Source organism: Alosa sapidissima, chromosome 6 (genome assembly GCF_018492685.1).
Source record: "Alosa sapidissima isolate fAloSap1 chromosome 6, fAloSap1.pri, whole genome shotgun sequence".
NCBI classification, from domain to species: Eukaryota; Metazoa; Chordata; class Actinopteri; order Clupeiformes; family Clupeidae; genus Alosa; species Alosa sapidissima.
Window position 1 is genome coordinate 30,577,528 of NC_055962.1, and position 21,104 is coordinate 30,598,631.

The 21,104-nt window shown below is 43.6% G+C and overlaps 1 protein-coding gene across 1 annotated transcript in view; it reads right to left on the minus strand.

Moving 5' to 3' along the window:
• Positions 1 to 269: 269 nt before the first annotated feature.
• Positions 270 to 21,104, minus strand: part of enpp1 (ectonucleotide pyrophosphatase/phosphodiesterase 1) — a 50,348-nt gene continuing 29,513 nt past the window's right edge. The window contains exons 17-25 of the mRNA XM_042095625.1: positions 19,359 to 19,446; positions 18,236 to 18,420; positions 12,737 to 12,770; positions 12,484 to 12,638; positions 9,524 to 9,650; positions 8,710 to 8,784; positions 6,245 to 6,377; positions 3,328 to 3,472; positions 270 to 1,143 (exon numbers count right to left, since the gene is read on the minus strand). Coding sequence (XP_041951559.1) covers positions 991 to 1,143; positions 3,328 to 3,472; positions 6,245 to 6,377; positions 8,710 to 8,784; positions 9,524 to 9,650; positions 12,484 to 12,638; positions 12,737 to 12,770; positions 18,236 to 18,420; positions 19,359 to 19,446 — 1,095 coding nt within the window. The 3' untranslated portion in view covers positions 270 to 990. The remainder of the gene's footprint in view (positions 1,144 to 3,327; positions 3,473 to 6,244; positions 6,378 to 8,709; positions 8,785 to 9,523; positions 9,651 to 12,483; positions 12,639 to 12,736; positions 12,771 to 18,235; positions 18,421 to 19,358; positions 19,447 to 21,104) is intronic.

Below are 21,104 nucleotides of genomic sequence, written 5' to 3' on the forward strand. Positions count from 1 at the left end.
ATTTTTGTAATCTGATTACGTAATCCAGATTACATGTAATCCGTTACTACCCAACCCTGGCTAAGTAACAATGTACTTACTTAGCATATTTAGCATTGCTAACATTGTTAATATTATTAGCATAACTGCTAGCAAACATTAGCTAAGTTATCTATTTTAACATTATATTTTGAATCATATGTTTTGTATGTTCATGCACTGGTAATTCCTTGGAATTTATAGCTATAACTGATGTTTATTCCAGTACAAACAGTACAACAATCTGTGGAGATGGTAACCATTAGCAAATAGTTTACTTAAACATTTTGACAAAAAGTTCACAATTACAAGAAAATAAAAAATATAAAAACACAAAAATAAACAAAATAGACTTCTCCGTCGACCATTCAACAAACAAACCATAAATATACACAACAAAACAAACAAACAGACAAAACAAACAAATACTCTGAAATGTCAAGGTCTTCTCACAGAACTGGGCAAATGGCAGCCCAAGAATGGTGTGTGCCTATGCTGCCTTCCTGTTGTTGTCTTGTTATTTACTTATTTGTTTTATTTTTTTAAGATCACTGCATACCAGTTGTGACATTCACAACACCCAACTGGCCTGAAACACAAATTACTGGCATAAGGTTGAAAATGCTGCCAAAATTCCTTACTAAAAAAATGTCTGTAAAAAAATTCTGCCCAAAAGTGGCTGTGGTTCCTTCGAGTGATGCTGCTATTAAAATTGCTCGCTGTTATACAAATAGAAAAAGAGCTGCACCCAGTATGAGTTCATTTGAGCCCTTCTTTTACCCCTCAATTGTTCGTCATGATTCACTCACTACAGGACATGAGGCAGTGTGGACTAGTCTTTGGCTGCACTTATAGGTAAACCTCCATTTTGGTTTACCACGATTTTCTTGTGATATGTCAAATGTACAGCAAAGCCTTTAAAATATCTCGACTATAAAAAGATGACTGTCTCTGTCCACAGGGGTTGAGTTTCTAGAATGTCTTTATGGAAGTCTTGATCTGCAAGGTCTTGTCTATTTCCAGCTGGTCGTGGTAAAAGCTCAGCCCAGTCAGGAGTTCCACATCTCGCACTCGTGCCACATGAAGTTTGGCCCACTCTTCCACCCATTGGAAGTCGTTTTCGCTCTGTGTGGGAAAGAAGAGGAAACCAAAGGACAGATGAGAAATTAGCAAGTTCTTCCACAATCTGTCACTCTGTGGCAAAACAGAGAGAGAGAAATGGTTTGTTTGTTGACACCGTTTCCACTGACTCTACTGTTTACATTCTTGAGAATTAACCACTGTCCCGAAGCCAGTGTCCCACATGTGTTTTTGTGACTGCCGAAGGGCGACTAGTTTATAGCCAATTCAACATGAATCACATCGGAGCTGTAGGGAAAAGGGTGGCTCTAATTGGCTGTTTGGTTTACCTTTTGGTGCTAATGTAACAGAGGTCGTAATTCGTCCACCGCTCACTGCCCTCGAACCCGCCACCTCGACACACCGGCATGGGAGTTGAACGCTCTAACCACTGAGCTAAAAGCCCAGGCTTCCAACTCAGCGGTTAGAAGCGTTCTTAAAGTTAGGGCTGTGAGGATTTACACGGGCAACTAGCACGCTAGCTCAGTTCGCCTCCGTTACACTAAGAGGCATCAAATATTGTAAGGAAAATACAATCCATCCATCACATCGATCTGACACAGTTTCACATTTTTTCTCCTCAGCCTCTTTCATTCTTCCACAACAAAATGGTCTAGGACTGACAATGCCAGTGTAATTTGCAACTTGTTAAAGGAGAATTCCGGTGTGATATTGACCTAAAGTGTATCGAAACATGATACCGAGTGTGAACGTATGTCTCATAGCCCATCTCGACTTGTCCCCTGCACTCCAAAATCTGGCGCTAGTTAGCCGATGCTACCAACAACGTTTTCAGTAGTGGTGCTTCGGCATCGGGCTAGCCATGCAAATAAATCACTGTTTTACACCCATTTACGAGGCTCAATGTATCTCCACACTTCATTGGTAGACTTCCGAGGGCCCTGACATTTAAAACGAGACATTGAGAACTTTGAAAAAGCACTGGTAGTTTACTTACAAGACGATTTATACAGACAGTATCTTCACAAAGTTTAACGTTTGCAGCCATCTTGAATTTAGTCACGATAAGTCGAGCAACGAGTAAGAATGAACAGGTATGATAAGGGATCAGATTCCAAAAATAATTCAGTGGAAATGCATGGATTCCAGTTTCTTCCAGTAGCAGCAACTGGAATCCATGCATTTCCACTGAATTATTTTTGGAATCTGATCCCTTATCATAGCTGTTCATTCTTACTCGTTGCTCGACTTATCGTGACTAAATTCAAGATGGCTGCAAACGCTAAACTTCGTGAAGATACTGTCTGTATAAATCGTCTTGTAAGTAAACTACCAGTGCTTTTTCAAAGTTCTCAATGTCTCGTTTTAAATGTCAGGGCCCTCGGAAGTCTACCAATGAAGTGTGGAGATACATTGAGCCTCGTAAATGGGTGTAAAACAGTGATTTATTTGCATGGCTAGCCCGATGCCGAAGCACCACTATTGAAAAAGATGTTGGTAGCATCGGCTAACTAGCGCCAGATTTTGGAGTGCAGGGGACAAGCCGAGATGGGCTATGAGACATACGTTCACACTCGGTATCATGTTTCGATACACTTTAGGTCAATATCACACCGGAATTCTCCTTTAAATCAAACATTTTCTTGACTAGATATACCGGTAGATATATTTAACACTAGTCGTTGCTGTGTGCGTAGTAGTGTGACTGTTTCCCACCCACAGGCAACACCAAGCGACCCTACAGGACTCAACAGCTAGGTGTGCATTAGCCTTAACAATATAAACATCTATTGTTGCTGCAACGACACACACATTAGAGACTGTTTTGAGAATGACAAAGTTTTTTATGCCATTTATTTCAAGGCCTTCTCACAGGAGAGAAACTTTTCACTTTTCTGATTCCTCCTGTAGCCCATAACCCTTTTTCAATAACCTAGGCTGCTGGGCCTTAGAGCACTAGTTGATATGTGTAGAGGTGCTGCATGATTACATTTCTTCATTTAATAGACGCTTTTATCTAAAGCAACTTACAGTATGTTATATTAGAAGGGCCAGTCCTTAGAGCAATTCTGGGTTAAGTGCCCTGCTCAAGGGCACAACAGTGGAAGTCGAATTGAACCCACAACTTCTCAGGCTACTGCATGCTAGCCCAGCTCCTTAGCCATTACACTAGCACTGCCCCACTACACTAGCATCGTCTCAAGATGGCTGAAAGTGATCTGTTCTCACCGAGCACATCTCCTGCCTGTCGGGCCGGTGAGGTAGGATGAAAGCCACTGCGTCCAGGGGCCCTTCGCACTCGTAGGGAGAGAAGGAGTCGTTCTTACAGCCCGTCAGGATCACGAAGAAATGAGTGGGCAATGGAGCAGCATTCCTAAAAGACAGGTGGTGGGATGGAGCGGACAGAGAGAAATTAAGTAAGGCAATTCATACTGCGGATTTTAAACCAAAGAGCTTTACACACACACACAGTACATGCATATAAAGACAATCAATAGTTCCAGAGATCGACAGCTAACAACTGCTAGACAATTTTTAAAAAAAGTTATAATCAGTTAATCAGGCATGCCTCAGATCACTTGGGAGACCAAAAGGAGATGCGTTATATGTGTTGTTAACAGGGTTGGGTCAGATTACTTTGAAATGTAATCCATTACTGACTACAAATGACATGGTCATTTTTGTAATCAGTAACGTAATCAGTTGGATTACCAAAAACATGTAACGTAATCTGATTACTTTAGGATTACTTTTAGATTACTTCAATAAATATGCCCATTAAGTAAAAGACACCACCAAAGAATTGATGAAAGAATTCTCATTCTATTTTTCTCCACTCTTCTCCAAACATGCACAACTCAGCTTAACCTTTATAAGGGCACACCAGGACAAAGAATTTAGCTTTCGCTGGATTTTTTTGACCCAGGGACATGGCCTGAGATTGGCATAAAAAAGGGAAGCATTAAACCCAAATGACACCATGTCCATTTCAATTGTGGGGGTGAGAAAATTATTATTTTGGGATGTTTTTCAACCAGGGGGACCTGGTGACTTTCTCAAAGTAAACAGTAACACTAAAACAAGAGGCTACATTAAGATTAGGAGGAAAAGATCATAAGGTAATAAGTAAGTATATCTTTTGATCCCGTGAGGGACATTTGGTCTCTGCATTTATCCCAATCTGTGAATTAGTGAAGTCGACCCGGCAAGCCCAAAGGCCTAAGCCCTAACCAGTAGGCCATGACTGCCCCAAAAGGCAGCATTTGAACATTAAACCACACAATGATCCAAAACATACAGCCAAACAAGGCAAGAAATGGTTATCAGAGAACAATATGGGGGGGGGGGGAGTGTATAGGTCTAATTGAGTGCCTGTCACTTTAAGATATTCGTGAGGGAACCCTTGCAAATTGCAATTCTAACACAGTTTAAAGGCTGATGATGTGTGGATGCAATTCATAACGTTTTCTACATAGTTAAAATAAAGGTTCGTACTTCTCCTTGGGACAAGCATTTTTGAATTTTGGAAAACACTTTTCCATTTACATCGGGATTTTGCAAACATTCAGTGTCAGAGTCAATAAAATGAGCCCTTTAACGAAATTGACAAGCAGCTGTAAGCTAAGCATGCTAAATTCAATCCAAACAGTATTCTAATGTTAGCTTTGAGAAACTGCTTGATTGCATAACTTAACTTAGTTTAGTCTCTTCAATGTAGCCTACTATGTTGTGATAAGATCTTAGCAGAGTTAACTTCAAGTTAACTTCAATGCAGCAGTTTTGAACAAATTTGCGCAGCATGGTCACGATGTATATATACTTTTTTGATCCCGTGAGGGAAATTTGGTCTCTTTAACCCAATCGGTGAATTAGTGAAACACAAACAGCACACAGTGTACACACAGTGAACACACAGTGAGGTGAAGCACACACTAATCCCGGCGCAGTGAGCTGCCTGCTTCACCGGCGGCGCTCGGGGAGCAGTGAGGGGTTAGGTGCCTTGCTCAAGGGCACTTCAGCCGCGGCCCACTGGTCGGGGCTCGAACCGGCAACCCTCCGGTTACAAGTCCAGAGTGCTAACCAGTGGGCCACGGCTGCTAAGCGGATTTAATAGCAATTTAGCCAGACGTCTTCTATGCAATGCTTCTATGTGGCAACAACAATCCTTCAACAATCTTGAATATTTTGTTAAATGCACATACAGAGGAGGCGCAGCGGGCTCTGAGAGAGAGCGGGGCGGGACAAGGAAAGGCTGTGTGCGTAAAAAGCGCAGCTCAATGGCAATGCAAGGATTTGATCTTATATTTAAATTAAATTAAATTAAATTAAACATAGAATATTTATGTGTGGCGGCTGATTTTTATTTCGTGGCGCCCCGCCACAGATTAGTCAATGTATGGGAAACACTGACCTCAATCCGTCAAAAAAGTGAGCACAAGGCCAAAGAGATGGCAAATAATCGTTCCTGCTTCAAACCCCAGATTGCTGCTAAAAAGGTGCAGTCTACAATCATTGTGGAGACATGAAGAGGCTTGGGTATTATGAACCATTTTGAGACCTGTGGTGGTAAATAAAGATGTTTCCAGTGATTGTTTAAAAAGGGTATGAATAATTTTGAAAACGCATTTTTCATAAAAATGTTAAAAAAGATAAAAACACTTTTTTATTCCATGATTTTACCACATTGTCTTGCAACCTTTTGGCATGTGCAAGTGTAATTTTAAGTAAGAACAAACATATTGGTCAAGAGAAAATCAATATTTGCCAGGGGTATGAATAATTTTGTTCTTAACTATATCTAAAAAAAAGTCTAAAAAGTGAATGTCTTGTCAAATTAAAAGATAGTTAGGCTATCATAAAAAAGTTGCATTGTTTGCATGATAAAATGTAATCAGGTAATCCCCAACAATGTAACTGTAATCTGATTACACAATTATTTTATTGTAATCTGGGCTGATTATAGTTACTTGATTTTTGTAATCTGATTACGTAATCTATATTACATGTAATCCGTTACTACCCAACCCTGGTTGTTAATTTGTAGGGATTAAACAAACTGGTCATATTTTCACCTAAAACATGCTTAGCATAACAAAGACAAGGTAGGACCTATTCCTTCAAGTAGTTTGCAACATGGAAATCTTACAGTGTCTGCTTGGTCTGATCATCATAGTGGCCGTCGTAGTTCACATCAAAGATCGGGCCACTGATGATGTTGACTCCATTCATCCGCTTAGAGTATTTCATCACCACTGTTTTGTGGAACTGCTCCCAAACATCTGCCAAAACACAGTCAAAACATTTGCATGAGCACCATAGCAACACTGCAAACCACTTCCCTTCCCTTAGCACAAAGACAATTAATCTGATGACAAGATGAGGTCATTCAAAGCCATCAGTTTAGGTCTAAGAATGAACAAAAATGATGTTACCTGATGTTTAAACACTGTTAAATGGTTATGCATAAGAAGCAAAGGAAGTGGCAATGTTTAATTCCTAATGTTGTACTGCTCGTTCACCACTGGAGGGCAGACTCTATCTGGTCTATGGCGGTATTGGTCTGGTCGAGGAATTAACTTCACTTCCTGTCACACTGTGTGACCAATGAATACCATCATCAATGATAATCAATAAACAAACAAAGCTTTAGATAAAAAAAAGGAAAGTAGACGTGATACCTCTACCTAGTTCAATTTTAAGTTCAAGGATTTGTAATGAAATTTCTTATGCTCAAGAGCCAGCTCAACTGTAAAGGTTCACCTAGTACCAAATCCAGGGAATGTGGATGAAATGGTATTTGACTGATGGAATTACAGAGGTCTATGTGACAGAGCAAAACATGCCATTGCACGTTGGTTTAGAAAAAAGAAGAAAGACAAAAAGAATGAAAGCTCACTGCTACACGTCCCTTTGAGTAAACAGACATTTCAAAACCCCAAATGTAACAAAAAAAAAAATTCTCACACCCAGAAGCCCATTATACACACAACCTCCCCCCTTTACTGAGTCTAAGATTAAGATCTCATTGTGTGGTGACTGGGACAAGTTAGAATAAGAACCGTAAGTACTACATAATTGCCTAACCTTTGTTGCTGCATTCTTATTTCGGCAACATTTATACCAGAAAAAGCAACGTCTCCTAGACGTGCCAAGTTACGGCGGCACAAGGCGCAAGGCACACAGCAGGGAGCTCAGGGCTGGGATTCGGGAGAGCCTAACGCAGGAATGTTTATACAGATGCCCCCTCTCTTCTCCGTTGTGTGAAGCGAGCGACAGTGAGGGAAGCCTGGGGGCTGCGGCAGGATTCAAAAGCTTTGTGTGTGTGTGTGAGGCTCGACATCCTGTCAAGAGACAACACATTAGCAATTTGGGGGGGTCAGGAACCGATGCTAATGTAAAAACATCCTACTGTAAAAACAAAATAAAAAAAAAGCCCACAAAACTCCCGAGCAAACAGTGCGTGGGCTTCGCATTGTTCTGGTTGCGAAGTGGCCTGTCAAATATGGTGGGTCGTTTGAGGATACACAGAGGAGTACAGGATTGTAGAACACTCTAGAAGAAAAGATTGAATGAGATAGCCTGAGAAAGGGAAAACAAGAAGAATAGATATGCACGGTAGAGACGTCTGCCCTGTGCCAGTGGCCTCAAAACAATACCGTGGCACGTTCCACACGGTCACGTTAACCGTAGGTGACAGCCAACTGAGGAAGTATGTGTGCTTGAAATTATAGATCTTAAATGAGTTGGACAGGGCTCAAGTTGTTCTCCTGGGAAGCATTATAGCATACAGGCTCCAGCTGTCGCCTACAAGCGTGCAGAGTAAGTAGCGGTGTGGTTTGGGAGCGTGGCCTTGGAATCGGCTGGGAATTCCCTAACAGCGGTCAAGTAAGTTAATGAAATACATGCCTCTGAATCAACTGGACAGATATCCAGTAGTTTAGTGGGTTTTATCTGTCATCGCATGTAAGGTCAAGTCGTATAACAGAAAAATAAATTCTAGTGAATATCCACAGCAAACATGGGGGTGTTGCAAACCTGGAACTTCATAACTTGACGAATGTTTTAGGCAAGGATCACATCAGCCAGCGGCAAACGTAACGCAACGCTCAGACCATAATAAGTTTTATCTCGTTCCTAAGCAACACAAACGGTTTGTCAATTGAATACGCTCGCGTTGCACTTTGAATGTTGAACCAAGTTCAACGCTCAGCTTGTTCAACGCTAGCGTTACGCCATCGTTGCCTCCGATCCGCTGCCGAACCACAGAGAACAATAGGAAACCTGCCAGTTGCCGCTGGCTAATGTGATCCCCGCCTTATAGTGTTATGTAATTTGTGACTGCACTATTTACATATCATTTGTGAGTGCACTGAGGGTCATGCGACTACAGTATGTAGAGAGACTGTGTCTGACCTTTTACCTTTGAACTCATCACTTATGACCATTAACCAATATTGCAATCATCTATTTCTTGTTACAATAACACTGTGTGATTTTGGCGTGTCTCTAATCTCTACTAGATGAATCCACTGGCTTATTATGGAATGCCATCATGTTGTGTTTTATGCACAGGACTTCACTGTTATACTGTTGGTGTGTCTGGTGTCTTACCCAAGAACGTTGGAAACATGGGGGCCATGTTGCTGGTGAGAAGCGAATCCCACTCTTTGTCTTTTGAACTGAGATCTGTGAGGAAGCAGAGGAAACAAAGGGCCGGTTTTAATTGTGAGATGGATTCTATGGTCTTTTCAGATCTGCTGACCACCTACAGAGAAAATGACCCAAGCACTAGCCCAGACCTTCTCAGGTCTTGGTCCAATGACAACAATCAACCCCTCTTCTATGGGCTGCATGCAGAGAATAGAGGAGATGTTGAGGAACTGGCCATGTTTCAAAGCCAACAACATACTGTCCACAACCTGCTACTTGATTGCAAACAGTCCACAACCTGCTACTTGATTGCAAAACTGCTGAATGGCATTTCTGTATATCTTGCACATACGCATACACATACAGCCCTCATTTTGTGCAATATAAAACATTTTGTCTGAACTCCCCATCCCCATCCCCATCTCAGAAAAGATCAGACTAGCCAGACACTTGAACTCTGGCCAAACAAATCATACATGCTCATAGACTACTGTGGGCATACTATACTGCTTTCTTTTGATATAGCACAGACAATACCAGGGACTTACTGTAGAATACAAACAATACCAGGTGTGCTTGTGTGTGGAATATCGTGACAGAGATGAGCTAGTGTCTGTTGTGCGATGGTGCTGTGAGAGCTTCCTGTGTTTATGTGTGTGTGTGTGTGCATGTGTGTGTGTGTATGTGTGTGTGTGAGTGCATGTATGTGTGTTTATGTGTTCATGTGTGTGTGTGTGTGTGTGTGGGCGTGGTGGGAGAAGAAAGGGAAGCATACTGGGTGGGTGCAGGAGGCCGAAGGTGACGGTGTCGTTGTTTCTGTAGTAGCCGCAATTCTGGCTCATGCTGGGGGACACTCGCACGTCAGCACGCACGCAGTCTTGGCTCGTATCTCCAAACGTGTCCTGGGGGAGTGGGTGAGCAGAGGGTTAGTGAGACTGACCAGACACGCGAGCACACATGTGTGCGTGTGTTTGCAAAGGGACATACACACGTGTTTGTCTATGAAGTTTAAAAGAGCAAAGAGGGAGGTATGCAAATGTACACACACATTCTCACACACACACACACACACACACATCCTGCAAGATGCATGAAAATCCAAACACACAGCTAGCTTTTAGGAGTGCCAAACTATTGGACTGGGTTTTGTCAAGAACAGACTGGAATGTATTGTATATCAGATATGGCCCTGATGTAGTATACTGTAGATGCAGGCCAGATTAGGCCCTGAGTTGTTCATCTTGAGCCAAATTACAACTGGGAAAAGGCTGATGTAAGGGAATATCTTGAGTAATGGTCCCAACAATGAAACCTTTGTGCATAATTCAGACTCAGCAACTTTAAACAAACATGCATGGCCTTTGTGGGTCCGTATATGGCAGTATCAAAGTAGCATCAAAAGTACCAAAGACAAAAGACCCAGAGTTGCAGATAAGAAAAAGAAACAACTGTGAAGGACAGACTATGAACGGCAGGGAGAGTGAATAAGGGATAGTGCGCATGATGGATAGAAGATAGGACAGAGCTGAGAGAAAGAGAGGAAGCGAGGGAGAGAGGAAAAGAAAAGTGTTCTCGGGGTGCATTTGTGCTGTAATTCATGCTGAGGCTCCACCACATAATGAGAAGCAAAACACCAGCGGTGAGGGCCAACACGAGACGAAGATATACGACCCAGTGTGCACTCCAGCCTCAACTCTGCTACCTCTCTCATCTACAAACCCCACACCAGAGAGAGAGAGAGAGAGAGAGAGAGAGAGATAAGAGATAGGGATGAGGGAGGGAAAGAGAGAGAAAGAGGGATGATGGAAAGAGATAGAGAGAGAGAGAGAGAGCAAACACGAGAGGAAGATATACAGACCAGCGTGCACTGCAGAGAGAGAGAGGGAGATATAGGAATGAGGGAGAGAAAGACAAAGAAAGAGAGGAATGATAGAGGGAGAGAGAGAGGGATGAGGGAGAGAAAGACAGAGAAAAAGAGGGATGATGGAGGGCAGGGGCGTAGATTTGCGTGGGGACCGAAGGACGTGTCCACACCAATGTCAGATTACTACTGAAATGCCCCCACCAATATTCAGGTTGAAATGAGGGGAAAAGCGCTCACATGCGCTACACAAAGAGTTAAATCATTTCTCACTTTGCTGCGGATCATCTCGTACAGATCGTGTAATGTGCAGTAGCCTATAAGGGTAAATCGCGCTGATTTGAAGTTACCTATAATAACTACCAGTGAGCCGCAGTCTCCTGCGCTTCAGCTTCACTTCACTACAAGGCATATGAAGTGCGTCCAAATCACCCTTTCTTCTCTGTTGAACTCCTCGAGTAGGCTACTCATCACACATGTGTCACATGAAAGAGCCTTTTCTCAGCTTTTAAACGGTGCTATAGCCACTATTTGCTGTGATAAACAGTTCGCGAGAAAAATTAACTTCAAGAGATTTAATAATTATTCTCTGCGTCCATCTCCACATCCATTCATCTCGGTGGAATATCGTAGGCCTACTGTACACACTCTTCACGCAACACATGACAAACCATATATCAGAATAAACAGCAGACCTTACCGAACACAAAGGTGTAATGCATTCCCGTGTATAGTTAGCTGTTCCAGAGTAATCCGGTTTTGAAATAAATTGTAGAAAAATTCAACATTCATTCGGTCATTTGGCTTTAAGCATTTCTTAAAACTGAGCTGTGCTTACATCGCCTAGATATCTGTAAATATTAGAATCAGAGAATATACAGGCAGCTCATGGTTAAGAGTTGTCAATGTAGCCTTAATGATTCTTTTCACAAAATGCTAAGCATGCATGTATTTAAGTTCCTTAAAACTGAGCTGTACTTAAATGGGTCATTGCATGATTTCATAACAGACTAAATAGAAAATAAATGTTAAATATAGCCTACATATGTATACATATTAAAATCAGATTATGTGCTACACAGTATAGATCAAGTTGGCCAGTAGCACATTTTAATCATGGGTAGTTGGCCAGTAGCACATTTTAATCATGGGTAGTTGGCCAGTAGCACATTTTAATCATGGGTAGTTGGCCAGTAGCACATTTTAATCATGGGTAGTTGGACAGTAGCACATTTTAATCATTGTATATATCTATAGTGGCTGGTGAAAGAGTTGAGTGGCTTTTCCTTTTTTTTTCTCGGGGGGATTAGTGGGTAGCCTAGTGTCCCCACCAAAGCTCAGACCAAACCTACGCCCTTGATGGAGGGAGATCGGGATGAGAGGGGAGAGAGAGATAGGGATGAGGGAGAGAAAGACAGAGAAAGAGAGGGATGATGGAGGGAGAGAGAGGGATCAGAGAGGGGAGAGAGAGTTAAGGAGAGTAGGAGTTAAGGAGAGGGAGTGACAGGAAAAGTCAGAGAGAGAAAGAGGGATGAGAGAGGGGAGAGAGAGTTAAGGAGAGTAGGAGTTAAGGAGAAGGAGTGACAGGAAAAGTCAGAGAGAGAAAGAGGGAGAGAGAAGGAGAGAGAGGAGGGAGGCAGAGAGGGAAAAAGGAAAGGAGAAATACAATGGAAGCAAGGAACAGTAGGCTGGTTTCATATTTCATGCAGTCACTGTTCCACTCCACTGTCTGGGAGACACAAACGCAATCAGATTAATCTGAAAAGGAGGAAGCAGGAAGTTAATGGACAACATCCTCTGATTACTCCATACACACATACACACACAAACACAAACACACACACACACACACACACACACACACAGAAACTCACCCATGCATTCAGTGTGTAGGCGACCCACAGTGGCATGCGAATGTCCTTGCTGAACCCAGTGATGTAGTCGGAATGGAGGAGCACACAGTGGTCAGCGTTCTCCTGGAGAACCCTGGGAATCCCGTAGGGCAGATGGACTGGCTTTACTCTTGGATCTACGATGAAAGAACAAACACACCCGGTGATTTGACAAGCAGGTTTGATTGATACCTCTCTCTTTTATTCCTGTCAAAGGCAAAAGAAGGGCACATACCTGACTGCATGAGTTTGGCGTTGAGGTCCTCCACCTAATAAGGAGTGTTGGAAAAGCATTAGAGACTTGCTTTCATGACTTAACCTAATAGAGACAGTCTGCAGAACAAACAGATGTTTCTCACTTCTACTTTCTCGCTCACAGTGGAAGAAACATGCAGCAGACCACACCTAAGTTTCTTAGGAAGTGAGATCAGTGGCCATTCAATCTGGGCAGAAATCTGAGTCTGCTCTTATGCAAGAGTGCAGCTGGCCTCGTTCAAACAAGACAAGAGACTTTAGCACCAGCGTAGCACTGGAAAAATATTCTCAAGTCTACGAATCATGTCCTTCCCTTGAAATGCTGTGCAGCTGTGAATTTATCTATGGTACCATATAACCATGTGCTACCCTTTTCCCCCCCATGTCCACCTTACTGCAGTTCCAGTAGGAATGTGCTTTTACAGGTCACCATACCGGTTAGTGCAGCACAAGGCCCCTTACTGGTTGCCTGGCCACACCACCTTGAATTTCCCCTTGGGGATCAATAAAGTATCTATCTATCTATCTATCTATCTATCTATCTATCTGGAACTAGTCTGGAACACCATAGTTCACTAGCGTTTCCATCTGTTGGCAGATTACCAGTGACGAGTGGGGATGACGCTATAGTTTTTAAATCGAAAGTGGCTGTGGTAAACGGTAGTAGCAACGCCTGGAAATATAAAAGAATTGCAGTTGGAAGAATGTGCAAATGTATGTACAGCAAAGGTAGCCGACTGCCGATATGCTGTTTACTGTATTGTCAGTTTGCAAAGTTTAGGCAGAGTAGTGGAGTAATGTCAGAAATCTCTGATCAATGTGATTGGTTAGGCTGCCACGATAACGATAACTATAACCATAATGATAAAAGCGTTCACACTGAACAACGATAAACAAAGTCTCTCCTTGTGTTAATGAATGTGACGGTTAAAATTCGATGGGTTGTGATTGGCTATTAACTTTTTATCGTTCTGAAAATCGCTCTGAAAGTGATCCTCATGTCGTTATCGTTATAGATTATGTGTGAACGTTGTCATTTATATTATACGGTCAAGACAAGCAAGTTTACCTGTGCAAGTTCACCGAGCACAGGCACCGACAAAGGCAAAATGTGCCGTTCCACCATATCTGTTATCACCGGCCATTGCAGAAAACGGCATCATGCCAAAAGGGGCAGAAATCCCCTTAACCTCCAGGAACTTAAACGGTCCTCACCGACAGAAACCTCCTTCTCCATGGGCTTGTGGAACTGTCAATCCGCAGTCAACAAAACCGACTTCATAGCTGGCTATGCCAACCACCTTTCATTGGAACTCCTTGCTCTCACTGAGACTTGGATCAAACCAGAGAACACTGCCACCCCGGCTGCACTCTCCACTAACCTTACACTATCCCACACCCCTCGCCTATCTGGACGAGGAGGCGGGACGGGCCTGCTGATCTCCAACAAATGGAAATTCACCCCGCTACTGCCTTCAAACAAATATGTCTCATTCGAATTCCATGCCATCACAGTGATCGCCCCAGCAAAACTCTACGTGCTGGTCATCTACCGCCCTCCAGGCCAACTAGGCGACTTTATTGACGAACTTGACACTCTGCTATCCTCCATCCCTGAGCATGACTGTCCGCTTCTTGTTCTCGGTGATATGAACATCCACTTAGATGCCCCAGGCTCAGCGGACTTTTTGGCCCTGGTCCACTCCTTTGACCTCGAACTGGTTCAAAGCCCACCGACTCACAAAGCTGGCAAAGAGCTTGACTTGATCTTCACTCGGAACTGCAGCACAGACACCCTCATGGTGACGCCTCTCCATCTTTCTGACCACTTCTTCATCCAGTTCAACGTCAGCCTGTCAGAACAGCCTCCGGCTCCTCAGCCGATGGTCACGTTCCGCCGCAACATCCGGAACCTGTCTCCAACTTCTCCTCTGTGGTTGCCTCCGGTCTACCTCCACTCAACACCTTCTCCTCTCTGGAGGTTAACGAAGCCACTGACTCGCTCTGCTCCACACTGACCTCGTGTCTAGACGAGCTGTGCCCTCTTACCACAAGGCCAGCTCGATCCAAACATTCTCATCCATGGCTAAATGATACCCTCCGATCGCAGCGCACCAAACTCAGAGAGGAGAGGAAATGGCACAAATCCAAACTAGCTGACGACCTCAAAACCTACCAGACACTCCTGACCTCCTTCTCAGCCAGCATCACTGCTGCTAAGACTGCTTTCTACCATGACAAAATCAACAGCGCTACAGACACTCGAAAACTTTTCCCAACCTTCAAATCGCTACTCAACCCTCAGCTGCCTCCTCCTCCATCCAGCCTTACTGCAGATACCCTCGCCTCATTTTTTACAAACAAAGTGGCGGCAATCAGCAGTCAATTCTCTACATGCCCACTCAATGCATCTGACTCAGATACTGCACTCCTACAACCTCTAGGGACTGCTGGAACATCTTTTTCAGCATTCACGCCTCTCTCCGAGAGTGAAGTGTCCAGACTCCTGACATGCAGCCGTCCTACCACATGCTCGCTGGACCCTATACCTACGAGCCTACTTCAGTCCATCAGCCCGACCATCGCTCCAGCTATCACACATGTGATCAATGCCTCGCTAACCTCCGGCACATTTTCAACAGCGTTCAAAATGGCCCGGGTAACACCGTTACTTAAGAAAGCTTCTCTCAACCCTGCTCAAGTCGAGAACTACCGCCCTGTCTCACTACTGCCTTTCCTATCCAAAGGCATTGAACGAGCAGTCTTCAAACAGGTCTCTGACTTCCTTTCACAGAACAACCTTCTGGATCCAAATCAGTCTGGGTTCAAAAGCGGCCACTCTACCGAAACGGCTCTGCTGTCTGTAACAGAAGCCTTAAAAGAAGCCAGGGCGACCGCTCGGTCATCAGTACTCATTCTGCTTGACTTATCGGCTGCCTTTGACACGGTTAATCACCGTATCCTTCTCTCTATACTCGCTGACATGGGAATCTCCGGTTCTGCTGTCTCCTGGTTTGAATCCTACCTCACAGGACGCTCGTTGAACGTATCATGGCTTGGTCAGCTATCCGCACCTCACCATCTCACCACAGGGGTCCCCCAGGGCTCAGTGCTGGGCCCCCTCCTCTTTGCTATCTACACCACCTCCTTGGGACAGATTATCCGTTCGCACGGCTTCTCATACCACTGCTATGCAGACGACACACAGCTCTATCTGTCCTTTCCACCTGACGACCCCCTGGTTTCAGCACGGATCTCGGATTGCCTTTCAGACATAGCTACATGGATGAAGGCACACCACCTCCAGCTGAACCTCTCAAAGACTGAACTGCTGGTCATCCCAGCTAAACCTACCATACACCACGACATCAACATCAAATTTGACTCCCTGTCTGTTTCACCGACCAGGACTGCAAGAAATCTAGGAGTTGTTCTTGACAACCAACTAAACTTCTCAGATCATGTTGCCTCAGTCGCCCGGTCATGCCGTTTTGCACTCTACAACATACGGAAAATCAGGACTTACTTGACTCAAGATGCTACCCAACTTCTGGTTCAGGCAATAGTCATCTCACGACTCGACTACTGCAATGCCCTCCTGACAGGTCTCCCAGCCTGCGCAGTGAAACCACTTCAGATGATCCAGAACGCGGCGGCGCGCCTGGTCTACAACCAACCCAAAAGGGCACATGTTACCCCGCTGCTCATCCAGCTACACTGGCTACCTATGGCGGCCCGCATCAAATTCAAGTCTCTAACGCTTGCCTACAAAGTAGTCTCCGGCTCTGCTCCCACCTACTTGAATGCCCTCATACAGACTTACACTACCTCCAGACCGCTGCGCTCCTCTGACGAACGACGTCTAGCTCTACCACCGGTACGTTCAAGCCAATCCAAACTTTTCTCATCTGTTGTTCCTCGTTGGTGGAACACACTGCCAGTTCCTACAAGGGCAGGGACATCCCTTTCCACTTTCAAAACCTCCTGAAGACCCAGCTCTTTAGAGAACATCTACTCTCATAGCAACACTTACAACAAGTCTTACTGATCCTAGCACTCACCAGCCGTTTTAAACTGACGGGTAACTGTTAAAAACAGCACTCACCAACGCACTTATTCTTACTGTACTCTAATGTTTTTTTAAACTGTCCTAAAATTGTGAGAATTGTTCTAAAACTTACTGTTTACCATGTTGTTAGTCGCTTTGGTTAAAAAGCGTCAGCCAAATGTAATGTAATGTAATGTAATGTAATGTAATGTAATATTAACGAGAACGATATTTATTTATAGTTATCATTATTGTTATCGTTCTTGGTGTGAATGGGCCTTTAACGCTATGTCTACGCCCGTCACCATGCCAGTGCTGGAAACCCAGCTGGTTTCCCAGTCGTGAGTGTCCAGACTCTACTGACTTCGTGAATGAGTTTGGTTTACCAGGCTACATTACTAGTCTCATCCACAGAGAAACTGGACTGAGGAGCCAGCTCAAGGACAGACATATGTTGGTGGGACATTGGGGGAACACTGCAAACACGCCACTACAACGGAGTAATCTTGATAAAATGGCAAACTTGAGGCAAGTCTGTGTCTAGTACAGTAAGTGAGCAGTACAAGTATAACAGCCAAGCACATTTTGAAAATAGCCCAGAGGTTTGGGTGGTGTGTCTGTGGCTTGGGGCTTTCCAATTTGAATTAAGAGGGAAAAAGGTGGCGCGGAATGTGAGTAAGCATATCCCCTTCCCACAGTCAGCTCTGTACTATGAACGCAGTTTCAGTTAGTGCAGGTGCGCATCCACATAGACAGACAGACAGACAGAGATGAGTAAACCACAAACAGCAGGCCTTGATTAAACACAGACAGAAGTGTGTCGTGGGCTTTATTGAAATATATCCTTCAGTTTATATATCTTTTATGTAGTATCTTTATTCTGTGTACCATCATTGTTTTGTGAAACTGAATTCTGTAGTAAGTTCAGTGTGGGAAAGGACGACTGGTTTAAGGGAAGAGCAGACCCGGCAGAAAATGTCATAAATAAGGGTTGGTGCCAGGAAAATGTAAGCAAAACCTAAAGAATGTAGGAATAACAGGATGAGAGGGCAAAGGTGGAGTACCATACGTTACTTGGTCAATTATCTGTAAACATAGGTGGTGAGAAAGCCAGAGTGGGTGCTGTCTGGGATGACTTGAAGGGGTATAAAGGCTGGACAACAGCCAGAGGATCTTATCTTACTTTGCTTTCACTTACTTGCTTGCTTCACTAATGCTCCGGAGTGCATTAAAGCCATCATCTGCAGTATACATCCACAGTGTGCGTACTTCTCTTGATGTTGTATTATTTAATTTGGATTTGACCAGCCTCCTACTGTGAGCGTGTTTTTGATAATACTAAACTAAACTATAAAAACTGAACACAGATATTGAGGTGGAGCTCTGCGGTATCACACCTTAGCCTTAGGTGGTTCCTGACCTCTGGCATACCTTTGCTTCAGTGAGAGTTCCACAGGTGCAGCCCAGGTCGTCGGTGGGGATGGAGGCGGTAGCGGAGCAGGCCGAGGCGAGGGACATCTCAGCTGGGTAGGCTGGGACAAGCCGCGGCCTCTTCAGCAGGTGATTCAGGCTACCATGGGTGCCATTGTTGGGTGCAGGCCTTATGCCCAACAAGTCTGTGATCACAAGCCATCATCTGCTAATTAACTTGAACATTTCACTTTATAAGAACAAATGTTCGATCACAGATATCTAACTTCATCGCAACAAAAGATTTCAGTAAATACATGACAGGCCATGATTTTAACTCATTGCTTTTCACAGAATTATGATCCGTTGGCTGTAAAGGCTGAAATAAATGGAAATCCAGTACAAGCACAAGTTCTCACTTGCCCAAACAAAATACACTCTTTGTTCTACTGTAAGCCTTTAACTAAACATCCCACAATAGGCTTCAGTAGTATGAGTATGAAGTTATTTAGACCATATGGCAATGACTGACTAGCCTCAGACAAATGCAGTGGCACAAACAGCTGTCAGGAGGGCTTCTATTGTTTCCATAGGAACCTACTGAAGCCTCTGCACCTGGTTTCTACAGACCTATTGCAGCCTCCTCTCTGGTTTCATGACAAATCTACCAAGGTCATTTAGGTCACTGAATGTACATTTCACATTCAGTGCTGTTCTTACACAAATATCTCTGTGTTACATGATGCTGAGGCTACAGCACCCTAAAGCAAGCATCTCCAATATCTGTCAGAGGTCTACAGTGGCCCACCGGGGTTTTATTTCATATGATTTTATGGTTTCATTTAGTCTTGTGTTTAGATGGACACATACTATAGCATTATTGTCAGATGTGTTTTAATGAACAGTTGGCACAGTCCACAAATGACTCAACTGTAACCCAAGTGACCCATATTGGCCTCGCAGGGTTGCTACAGTGCTGCATTTCCTGTTACAGTAGACAACTCATGAACTCATGTCCATTTTCTCTTTAATCAGAAAGCCTTAAGCTCCATAGAATACCATTTGCTTATAACTTTGCTCACGTTATAAGCAAAGTCTACTTTTGTGGCATAAATCTTTTGCGATAAAAAAGGGCAACACTCACCACACATTAGGTTATACACTTCAATGTTTTCAAAAGGAGCAACAGTGGTATTATACTTCAGTCCAGGTCCATGGGCTATAAATATAGCCTGCAAAACAAACAAACAAATCCAAATCATAAAGTAGAAAGCCATCATTTGATTTATAGGTATGAAGCTGACTTTAGATGGACCCGAGCCAGCCCATTACAGTATGCGTGGGATTCGTCCACTCTGATGGCTGTCTGGAATGTGGGCAGGTTAAAATGTCATTAATACAGTGATGTAATGTTTGTGGTTCATCATTCTTGGACAAATAGAACAGAATGAACATCCCTGCGCTAAATATTTCCATTGGAAATATTTGGATTGCATGGTGGATTGCATGAATCATGACTTATATTTAGGAATTTTGCACATCTGATCACCTCTGAGCGCTGACCTAGAGGACTGAACACAAAGGCCCAATATGTTGACCAAACATAAACAACAAGGACTCACAGTGTAGCTATTACACCAACATTGCAGCTGACTCTAAACTCAATTCCACTCTGACTTGACGTTGACCTCCCTACAAGTCAGACCCAGGCCAGCTATACAGCACCGAGCACAACCCCATGGCCTTGACCTTGACTAAGTGACTTTCAGCAAACAACAGTGGAAACAAAGTCACATTGTCCGGATACTGAACAATTGACATCTTCTTTTTATTCTATCTGCTCTAACATTCTAGACTGTGTTGCACCTTTTAAAACACTGCACCCGAAAGCCAAAAAAGAACCATGGCTGACTGACACTTCCCGCTCAATCAGGCGAGAGTGTCGAAGGGCCGAATGCAAGTGGAAAAAGGACAAGCTGCATGTATCTCTTGACATTTTAAAGGAAACGTGGCTCAAATACCAAAAAACTGTTAAATCTGAAAAAAACAAAATATTTTTCTGATATTGTTCTGTGCAATCAGGGCAAACCACATATTCTTTTTAACACTATAAACACTGCTCTCAATAAACACCAACCTGTTGAGTTAGACACCACTTCAGTGAGTAGTGAACAATTTCTGCAGTACTTTGTTTCCAAAATCTCCAACATCAGAGCTCAGATAACGCCCCCCTCCTTTGACCCTTCTATCTCTGTCACCTGCCCTGTGAGTTTCAGTCACTTCGAGCCTATATCATTTGCTAACCTAAGCAAAACCATAGGGCTAATGAAAATCTCATCTGGTCTAACTGACATTGTTCCTCCTCTTCTCATCGCTCAGACAGTTGAGACCACAGGTCCCCACATACTAACGATCATGAACTGTAGCCTTGCCTCAGGTGTTGTGCCAAAGAGCTTCAAACATGCTGTTGTGCAGCCGTTGATTAAAAAACCCAATCTAGACACTTCAATCCTATCTAACTACAGACCTACCTCAAAACTCCCGTTGTTATCTAAAGTTCTAGGAAAACTTGTGCTTCAACAAATACAGTCTTTTCTAGATACACATGGTATCATGGAACCTCTGCAATCTGGTTTTAAAGCCCTCCACAGTACGGAGTCAGCCCTTCTGAAAGTTTTTAATGATCTGCTGCTAGCCACTGATTTTGGAGATTCTGCTATTCTGATCCTCCTTGATTTCACCGCTGCTTTTGATACTGTTGATCATGATATTTTAATCTCTCGTCTAGAGCACTGTGTTGGTATCAGAGGCACTGCTCTTGAATGGTTTAAATCCTACCTAGCCGACAGAAGATTTTCTGTCTGCCTGGATGGATCTGTATCCCCCTCTG